The sequence below is a fragment of the Chroicocephalus ridibundus genome, chromosome 2 (genome assembly GCF_963924245.1).
Source record: "Chroicocephalus ridibundus chromosome 2, bChrRid1.1, whole genome shotgun sequence".
Lineage (NCBI taxonomy): Eukaryota > Metazoa > Chordata > Aves > Charadriiformes > Laridae > Chroicocephalus > Chroicocephalus ridibundus.
In genome coordinates, this window is record NC_086285.1 from 54375967 (window position 1) to 54386636 (window position 10670).

At 42.8% G+C, this 10670-nt stretch overlaps 1 protein-coding gene across 1 annotated transcript; it reads left to right on the top strand.

The window, feature by feature from the left end:
* Positions 1-1149: 1149 nt before the first annotated feature.
* LSM5 (LSM5 homolog, U6 small nuclear RNA and mRNA degradation associated) lies at positions 1150-7478 on the top strand. The gene is made up of 5 exons (XM_063325532.1): positions 1150-1277; positions 1778-1873; positions 2102-2129; positions 2780-2852; positions 4593-7478. Exons 1-5 carry the CDS (start codon positions 1232-1234, stop codon positions 4623-4625), a joined length of 276 nt encoding a protein of 91 aa, XP_063181602.1. The 5' UTR covers positions 1150-1231; the 3' UTR covers positions 4626-7478.
* The last annotated feature ends 3192 nt before the right edge of the window (positions 7479-10670 follow it).

Consider the following 10670-nt stretch of genomic DNA (forward strand, 5'->3'; position numbering starts at 1 on the left):
AACAGAAATAAATTTGCTTTTTCACATTTCATCCGTGTTTTTGTGGTTGTTCATGTGTCCTGCCTGGCTCGCGTGGCCACTGTCACCACCCGGCCCGTCACTTCATACACCATCTGCTCAAGGGGGACACGCCGGCCCCAAGTCAGGTCCAGCGCTGCATCTCTCGGCTCTGGTCGCGGCAAAGCATTCCCGTGTGGTTCCCAGCTCGGGGGCAGCAGCATCTGCTGATTTCAAAGGTTGTATTTCACTTCAGGAACAGATATTCCAAGCATTTGGAGTTACCTGGGAGCTCACCACGTTCCACAGTCAAACTAGCAGCCCTGTGATGCCTGTCCTTCCAAAGGCACCTGCATTTCTGGAGGCAGCAGCGCCCTCCGAGGCAGGGGGCAGTTTGTTCCGGTTCGATTCTTCTGGACTCCGCCCCGTCACAAAATGTTTAGTGACTCTATTAGTTGAAATACCACTTTTAATTAACGCTGTGGCATTAGTGGCTGTAGTGATAGGATGAGGGGTAAGGGTTCTAAACTGGAACAGGGGAGATTTACATGAGATATTAGGAAGAAATTCTTTACTGTGAGGGTGGTGAGGCACTGCAACAGGCTGCCCAGGAAAGTTGTGGATGCCCCATCCCTGGAAGTGTTCAGGGCCAGGCTGGATGGGGCTTTTGAGCAGCCTGGGCTAGTGGGAGGTGTCCCTGCCCATGGCAGGGGGGTGGAACTGGATGATCTTTAAGGTCCCTTCTGACCCAAACCATTCTGTGATTCTGTGATTAAGCAAGCAAAGCCTGTTTGCACAGCTGGTGGGTTTTGTGCTCCAAGCCAACGGGGCATATGCAATAGGGCTTCCAAAAATCCTTCTTGCAACAGCTCCCTTGGGAATTAATGAACAAATCTGGGGAAAAAGAAAAAAATAAAAAAATCGGCACATAAAATAGCTGACACAGCACATAAAATCCTCCAGGCAAAAAGCAGATTTGTTCGCAGGGCGGGCGAAAAAAGGGTTTTTCCTTTAAATCCCCACCCGGAGGCACTCAGCAGTCGCCACTCGCCGCGGGCGCGCCTGTCGCCACTCCGGCTCGTTCTCGGCATTCGTGGGAAAACGGGAGAGGGGCGGGGCCGGGAGGCGGGGCCGGAGCGGAGGGGCGGAGCGACGGCTCTGGCATCCGCTCGTCGGGGCTGCCGGGCCGCCTTTTCGCGGGAGGCGGCAGCGATTGGTCAGGTCTGGGTCCAAGATGGCGGCTAACGCGACCACCAACCCCTCTCAGCTACTGCCGCTCGGTAACTGCCACCGCCGCCGCGGTGTTTCCGCGCTCTCCCGGGGGCCCAGGCCCGGAGCCGGGCGGGGGGAGACCGTTCCTGTGGGTGGCGGGCTGGGAGGGAAGGAGGGAGAGGCCGTTTGCGGGCAGCGCTGGGTGGCGGGAAGCTTGAATGCGGTCGGCGGAGTGTGAGGGCGGGCGGCTCCCTCACGCCGGGCGGGGTTTTCCTCGGCCGGGCTGGGAGTGCGTGTGAGGGGAAGCGGCGTGTGGGGGGGGCCTGGCTGCGCCCCGGCTTTGCTCCGGGCGGAGTGGCCGCTGTGTCCGGCGCTATCGGCCGACAAAGGAGAAATCCTGAGGGGCTGGGGGTGCGGGCAGGACGGGGCGGCCTCCCGGCCCCCTCAATCAGCCGCGGCAATTACTTGGTTGCCGTCGCAACGCCAGGGCTTTTTGTTCGGAAAATGTATGTTCTCTAAAGCAATCCTTCCTGCCTTTCGGTTTATTTATTTATGTATTTATTTGCAGAACTTGTGGACAAATGCATAGGTTCGCGCATTCATATTGTGATGAAGAGCGATAAAGAAATTGTTGGAACGCTTCTAGGGTTTGATGACTTTGTCAGTATCCTTTGATGGAAAAGTTTAAGGCTGTCCGCTTTACGCTTCGGCTCAGTCCATTTATTGGTTTTGACAGGTTCGAGGTCACTGGGTGGAATCTTTGTATGGATATATATTGTTCTGATACTTTTATTTTACAGATAAAATCACAGTTCATTCTAAAGTGAAAATAAGTTCAAATATTTTGACTTTAAAATTCTGAGCCTTATTTTCCTTGAAACTGGATTTTCAGATATGGTATTAGAAGATGTTACAGAATTGTAAGTATTATTTCTGCCTCTTGTTGCTATTTAATGTTTGTTTTCTTGAGGAAAATACTGTGTAAGATCTGTAAGCAAAGTGGTTTTACGTTTTTGGAATACACGCCGGCTGAATAGTTTGTACTTTGGACTTAAACTATAGAGGACGATCTATTCAGGACAGCCATGTCATAGAGTAGCTGTTATGTGATTTGTACTTGTAATAAGTTTCCTAATTTGTAGCCTTAATTTTGTATGGGTTGTGTGTTGAATTTTGCAGGCGTTTGTTTGCTTTTGCGTTTCTTTAAGGTCTAGGCAAAGATTTTAAAAGTTAGTGTACTTAACGATAAATATTTACTACTTTGTCATGCCATGTTGCTATTTGAAACCTATTTTGAGTATTGTCAGTATTCAAGGAGTTGCCAAGGTTTAGAGGGTGAATCTGTATCTTTATGTACTGAGCAGAAAAGTACAACGGATCTTTCTAGTTGCCAGGTAGCTTTATTTACCCAGGTGGTCAATTTATCAAGGTTACACATCAGTGGCTAATTTATTTGTTAGTTCCAACAAATATCATCTTAATGCAGAGATTTATGTCACTTCTGTAATGGAAACTGGAATCATTGTCCCTGGTTATGTGTTCTTACTTATTTTTTCTAATGTTGCTTTAGTGAGATTACACCTGAGGGCAGAAGAATCACAAAGCTAGACCAGATTTTGCTAAACGGAAATAACATAACAATGGTAAGTCATCATTGTTAAAAGGCTGCATGCATTTAATTTCTGTACCTGTAAGTCGATCAGTAATTGTACTCAACTCCTTCAAACTGAGTTTTCCAGACAGTTCCATTACATACAGTACTTTCAAGTAGCTCCCAGGGCACGTATGGATGTTGCTGGAAAAGTGATCTGATCGCCTTACTTGGTACATGTTACAGTTATAAAAAAAAACAACAAAACACAGCACAAAAAGAGCATGGCCCTAACTTTATTTTGGTGAATGCTTCTCTGATGTTCAGGTGTGAAAGAAATCACTGGTTGCTTTGCCCACTCCGTAGGCTGGTTTGTACCGTGGCTTTTAACTCATGAATGTTTGCCTGCATAAGTATGTAGGTGGAATGCATCTACATTTCATCCATTATTGTATGTATAAATGTGCTTGCAGCAGTTTGGATGCTTACAAGCTCATCGAGTCATTTGGTGATTATGATACCATGTGATACCCAGAGAGTTGTACCTTTATGTGCTCTGAAAAAAAAATCTGGAGGTCTGTTGGATTATACCAAATCAGAAGCAGTATTGATTTTTAGTTTATCATGTGCTGATGTAAGCAGATGAGTACTGAAACAGTAATTAAATATTGTGATTATTCATCCCTAAGCTGAATTCTGCAACTTCCTAAATACCACAAAAGCAGACCCACAGTAGTTCTTTGCTTGTCTGCATAGATGTCTACGAAGTCTGGACTTCCTACACAAGGACATTCCTAATTTTGTGGGAAGAGAAGAGGAAGACTTTGAGTCTAAGTTGGCTCTGTGTGAATGAGGAATAATCTCCATTTTGCTGTCTTACCTACCTTGTACTTCCTCACTGTGTGTCTGAGCAAGTGCCATCTTGACTTAATTTTAAAGCCTTTTTCTGCTTTGGTTATTCTTCTGCATCCTTAAAGGATAGTGCATGTTCTGACCAGTTGAACTCGTGGTATGCTGCCCTTGAAGCAGAAGCTGGTGATTCTTAGTGTGCAATTTTTCAGCAACACATAGATAAATTTCCGTATTGGATCTTATGTCTCTTTTAGGGACACATCTTCCCACATCAAGGAAGACTCTGCTTTAGACTTTTTCTTACTTTGTTCCCAAGAGCAGCAAAGCTTTTTGTCTTTAGAAGTGCTCAGCTAATTATTAAGGATATATCAGTAAAATGAATGGTCATCCTCTTCTCTTTTTCCCTTATTCATGTTTGTTCTTTTGTATTTATTTTTCTGTTGTTCAGTTCTTTACTTTCTTCATGGGAGAATGCTGTACTGACTTATGCCCTGCTGCCTGTAGAAGGGTTCAGGCTCTTTATTAGTTTTGGGGCTCTGCTTAGCAATAGAAGTTGGAAAGAGGAAACGAACTTCCCAGTATAGCGACAGTCTGGGGAAGAAACAGCAATTGGAGAAACTCTTCTTGAAAGGAAGCATGTTCTTTGTCCTTTTGAAAATGAGCTGTAGTGTTTCTAGACAGAATTGTTTCCTTGAAGTGAATGTGTGTTATCTAGGAATTTCTTTGTGTTTTGTTAAACATTCTTTGTATTTTGGAGATTGCTTTTGACATGTGATTCTCTGGCAGTAACTGACTTCCTCTGTTGGGAGAGGAAGATAATATTGAATCTAAAAACTACTTTTGTGGTCTACCATGAAGACTCCATGCACTAAAATGTTGTAAAACAACAACTGTCACTTATGGGTTGGTACTAACGCAAAGTTGTTTTATTCTTTTATAGCTGGTTCCTGGAGGAGAAGGACCGGAAGTATAAATTGATACAGTTGTCATCTATGAAGACATGTTTTTTATATATATATGTGTGTGTATATATATAAAAAAAAAAATCTAAATAGAGCTTTTGGGGTATGGGTGTGGGTGGGTTTTGGTGTGGGTGGGTTGTTTTTGTTTACATGCTCTTGCAGTTGACATTTGATAAAAGACAAGGATTTCCTCTCCAGGAAAGGTGCATTGCTAATGATAATGCTGACTTTGTAAGTTGAAATAATGACTTTTTTGTAAAGATGCACTAATCTGTTCTGAATAAAAGGCTTTCTTTTTATTAGTTACTGCGTTCTGTTATGTAAGTGTACATATTAGGTATTTTTATAACTGGTTGATGGAACGGAAAAGTAATAGTTATGTTTCAGTTGCTGTCAGTCTTCAGTTTTTCTACATCTGTTGTATTTGTTTATGGCCTAAGTCTACGAGTTGTGAGCTATTCCTTGGAGTACAGGCAGATACTAAGCTGGATCATTTGTTTAAACACTGCTTCAGGCTGTGTCACCAGAAACCATGTGGTAGGGTGCTGTAGAATTCTGAAAGCACTTTGAAGTGGATGCAGTCTGTTTGATGCTCAGCAGCCTGTGGTTCTGCTGGCCTTGAGGTTCAGGTGTCTTGAAATTCTTTTGCTTGGTAGATATACTTTCTTACAGAAAAGGCACTGTAATGGTATTTGGCAAGTGTGGACAGACAGACGAGACCTAGTTCTTGTTGAGGGGGTAAAAAAAAAAAAAAGCCAAAAAAACCCGGTGGCCTTAAAACTTCTCATTCGTGTCAGTGGTGACTCTGCTTTCACCACTATGTGGTGCTGTGTATACTCAATTAAATTGTGAGCTGCCCATAACTGCTTGGGTAGTTCTGAGTAGGGGTTTTAGAGTAAATGTTCTTTTGGCTGCATCTGTTCTCCTGTGATATAAAAACTTGGCAGATATTTGGAGCAACTGCTACTTCAGGAGAATCTCTATAAAGTTGCTAGTTTTGTCATGATGGAATAAGAAAATAACTGATTCTAAATCATGTCCACTGCAGCTTTTGCCTCTATAATGTGCTACTCAACTGGTTTCTATGTGTAAATGTCTTTGGACATTGTGCTGTTACTGTAGACGAGCAGGGTAGAGTATGGGCTCACAGGGAAGGACATGCTTTGCCTTCATGTCATCAGAAGAAGAAAGAAGAGTTGAAGAAAGGGGCTCAGGAGGACGAGACTGCAAAGAAGTACTAGATCCTTTAGTGTTGCTTTATCTGACAGAAAAGCTGCCTTCTGCTAGCTGCGTCTTAGCTCGAAATACAGTGAGAACTTCTTGCCTTAGCCTATCGAAAGGGAAAGAGACTCCCTCCGCTCTCCCAGGGAGTGTGCTCCTTTTGACTCGCTTGTTCTGAATATATATATAATATTTAGATTGCATGGTGACAAGCTATACCATTGACTCACTGAATGGTTTTTCATTTCTGTTCCCACATCCTTCTCCAGCTTTTTTCATGATATCAATTAAAAAAAAAATAATTTTTTTTAACTTACATTTGATTGGAATATCATCTGTCAGTTTTGGCACCAAACACTTTATTTCCTAGAAATAAGTCAAGCATTTTCATCAGAACACTTCAAACATTTTTAGCCGGTGTAGTACTGTTGTGTTGGGGTATTTTTGAATAAGATTCTATATGTGTTCCAGTTTGTGTACTTAATTTCTACTTCACTCAGTATTTTGAAAAGAGTCTTAAACAGAAGAAAGGTTTAATGCTTGGCAGAGAAAAAGAGCAGATCTTGACTCAAAAGCAACTTTTCAAAGGGCAAGGTAAATTATTTTGTTTCTTTTGGGTTTTTTATTCTGTCAGCGCAAACATCTTGTTTTCTCTGGATTTTGTTATCTCTGGGGAAAAAAAGCTTGATATTGCCTCACTTCCTACTTCTCTGGTTGTATTTTTTTCACTCCCTCCAGAGGAAGTGCTAAGACTGTTATCTTTTAGGAAGACATTTTAATTCATGACTCAGAGGTCTGCAGACATCACTCTAGGGATAGTTTCTGTGCATCCAAACGCTGATAATCCTTTATAATATGAAAGGCAAGATTTGTAACTTTGAACTGAGAATTTGAAGTATTCCGGATGTGGCTGGTTCCTTTGCATTCAATATTCTTTAGCCTGTTGCTTTGGGAGTGCAGGTAAAGCTTTTCAATTGAATAAGCGAATAGCGGTGGTTTGGTTTTGGTTTTTTTTTTCCTCCCCTAGAAATCTAGTGCTTAATCATACTGCACTGTTCTGTAGAAGTTATGGATGCTGTGGTGTTCTCCAGAATGCTACTTAGGGTGCTACTACAAGTAGGTAATTTAAAATAATAACCGTAGGCTTTAAAAATATGTAAAAGTTAATGATGTTTAAAGATTAGAACAGGGTAGTCTCTGGTTTAAATTACTTCATGCTTATCACGTGCACAGTGATGATTCAGTTTTTTGTTTGTTTGTTCAGTTTTGGTTTTTTTCCTTCTTTATGATGGCACTGGTTGCAGTCATCTTTAATTTTACTACATGGCTTAGTATGGACATGGTTCCTTTACTTTCTGCCTACTATTTCGGTTTACTTGCAGACATAGTTAAGATAGCTGTTTGGAGCTGTGGAGTGAATATATATGTGTGTGAGCGTGTGTGAAAATAGTAAGACCTAAAGTGCCCTCCCCACATCCTTGGTTTTTGCTGACCTGTATTTCAGTGTTAGCAAGATTTTAAACTGACACAAGTATTGCTGTTGCAAATGTTTCCATGTTTGTCTAACAATTCTGATGAAATAAATAAAAAAACCCAAATCAAAACACTTAAGTGTTTTGTTGCTTGCCCTGTAACTATATAGGGTTTCCCTGTCTAATATCTATTCCTTTTTTCAAGATTCACTGTATTTTTTTACCATGAAATGGAAAGAGATTTCTGGCTTACTGTTGGCTTTTAATAAATGTTTTATCCTTAGGGAATTGCCCCGCAATTAATTCATAGAGTTTGGAATTCAATTGATGGATATTTTGCATGCCTGTATTCAAATATTGATGCTAACAAGTCATCATACAGTTCACGTTCATAGCTTTATGGATACTTAAAGACAGGCAATAGTCTTATTTTTTAATAATGCTTAATCTTTTCCTCTTTGTCAAGAGCAAGCAGGTCTGTCTGGTTTTGTAGTACTTGCAGCTTTTCCCTATTATCAGACTTTAAAAAGGGGAAAATCTGTATCAAGTGCACAGTTACGATTTTGATTTTTAAAATACTAACTTGCGTAACAGCCTGGGGAAGAACATGTGTGACTGTCTGAGTCTGTGGTGCAGCATTACTAACATTTGCTAAAAGAGTTTTGAAGAATGAAGCATTTGCTTTATGAAAGATACTTGAGACTTGAGGACAATTTCTGAGCTGGTTATGCTTAGTCAGAGCTTTAACCTACTGTAGAAGGGGGTAAGTCCCTGTGGAAGCATACCAGCTCGGCGGACAGTTTTCAGTTTGACAGGAACTTTTCCCATTTATTTCCAGTTAGGCTCACATCACTCCAGTACAATCGGTTCTTGAGATCCTTGTGTCACTCCAGCAATAATGATGTATTCTGCCCCTCTATGACTCGATGGCATTAGGTACTGTGCACCAGTGTCCACCACCTATACGTTTGTGATTCTGATGTGCCAGGCCATCAAAACCTCACAGTCCAGTAAACTTGATTATCCCTCTCCTCCTCCTGGCTGGACGCCAGGCCCCCCTACTTTCAACCACAGTGCCCCTCACTTCCATCCCTGATGGTCACATGTCATAAATCCGAAGCCCATCTGTGCCTTCTGGGGGACCATCCACTGGAAACTGGAGCAGCACTTCTCCTGAAAGAACCCCCGCTTTGGGGTGTTCTACTCTGGAACTCACATACGTGTGCCTGTAAAGCCGAAGTACGTTTTCATCCCACTTACTCATGTTTTCTCTGTGATCGCTCAGAGTAGACCACAGGATGTGTCATGGTATCATTTCTCTTGAACGGGTTTTCACAGGGGAGTGCTTTTTCTTACTGGCTGAAATGCCTGTCAGTGCAAGTTGGGAATTCACACTGTTCACTAGCTGGGATATTTTGTTGAGCACACCACCCAACAATCCCATGGAGTTATCGGATGCTTTTCCCACAGCTGAGACATCAGCCTGTGGAGAAACTCTCTGCAGTTTTGCTGACATCTCATTGAGCTGTCACCTAGATTTGGCAGACAATTTTTCCACGGCTGAGACATCAGCCTACAGAGATTCACTGTCTAATCATTTGTCCAACACCTTGCCAAGCAGTACCACAGATTTGTCAAATGGTTTTTCCTCAACTGAGATGCCGGCCTTGTCAAATGATTTCTCCCCTGTTGAGACACCAGTCTGTGGAGTAGAAAGGAGATTATCTGCATATTGCTGCGTTCAAGCATCCATGTCACCCACCATCGGTGCCTCATCATCTTTTCAGCTAAATAATGCTACTATATTAGCATATGCTGTGGTATGCTCAGTACCAACTTGCGCCAAATGGGTCTGGTAATTTTTGGTGCATCTGGATCTAGTGGTGTCTGTGAGTTGTCCAAATTGTTAAAAATAATCTCCTGCACAGCTATTTCCCTTAGATTCTTAACACCTCTCTCAATAGTCGTCCACTTGCCTGGGTGGCATATGATGTTGTCCCTAAAGAGATACCTGCTCTTCATGCTTAACAGGAGTCACCTCCAGAGTGTGAGGGACTGTGGTATTCTTCCAAGGGCCCTGCCAGTACCTGATTCTTTAGCCAATGGTCCCAGCTGCTTGGCTTCTCTACCATGTAAATCCAACCATTGTCTCCAGTATCCCAGCATCAGAGCAGCCAAGTAACCACTTGCTCGCCTTCATCATGGCTGTAATCCTTACATATATCTCGTAGCTTGCTTAGAGTTAATGATTGAGTGGTTACCTCTGCTTCTTCGGTGTGTGATGTCCCTGGCTGACCGTCGCATCTGCTCTTACTGCATGTTTCCTCTTCTGTACGGGACTGAATGATACTGGCACTGAATGACACTGGCACTGATTGAGTCTGCAGGTCATCTGCATCATCCATCACCAAGATGGGAGTAGGTTTAGTACTCGTTACAGCTCTGGGTCCTGTCATGGGAGCCAGCAAAGCCTGGATAGGATCAATGTTAGTTGTGGAGGCCTGTGGGGTCTGTGCACGATCAATGTACGTCATGGGGGCCGGCGAGGTTGCTACTGGATGTTTCTCTCTACAGCAGATCCAGACAATGGAGAAGAGCAAGCCCGCAAAACTTAACAACACCAGCACCGTGGTCGAAACATCCCCAGGGTATTCCAGACTCTCAAAAACTGTTGATATTGACGCCACCGGAACATACAAATCCTCAAGAAACGTCCCCCCCCGCTTGCTAAATAGCCAGTGATGTAACCCAAGGTGTAATTATACACAATGCCCGGCAGAGGGCACACGCCGTCCCGAGACGAGTCCGGCCGCGGCGATTCGCGAAATGCCGTCATGTAAGTGATAAAAACCGAAAACATTACAAAAGACCCGATAACATAGCGAAATACCGCCGCACAAAATAACGAGGCGATTGCTTTAACTCCAGATCTAGAAGCGATAAATTGCCCTAAACCAGTGAGAAATGGCAATGAACTCTCCCACGGCTCCCAACATAAGTCTACACAGAGCTACCAGAGGACTCTGGCTATAGTTCCTTTAAACCACTCCAACAGAATCATAATGACTGCTCAACAAATCCAATCAAATCTGCTTAAAACTTCAACCCTTCAAAACTCTCAAAAGCCTACGGTTCTCCAGTATTATTTGAATTATGTGCAAAATACCACGTTGAGCGCCAAATTTGTTACGGTTTGAAGAACCCACAAAAATTTATTGTCATTTAGACAATTTTTTTATTACCCAGTGACCCCCCCCCACCCAGAAAGGGGAATCGGGAAAAACAAGTAAAGAAACCCAAGGGTTGAAATATAAACAGATTTACTAGAATAAGACTAGACAATTAACATTAATAATACTAAAG

Bases quoted from the DNA above. Each gene is read 5' to 3' on its own strand.
- LSM5 (XM_063325532.1), top strand. From the start codon at position 1,232: ATGGCGGCTAACGCGACCACCAACCCCTCTCAGCTACTGCCGCTCG. The intron at 1,278-1,777 runs GTAACTGCCACC...ATTTATTTGCAG, and splicing joins CTCTCAGCTACTGCCGCTCG to AACTTGTGGACAAATGCATA. The intron at 2,853-4,592 runs GTAAGTCATCAT...ATTCTTTTATAG, and splicing joins ACGGAAATAACATAACAATG to CTGGTTCCTGGAGGAGAAGG.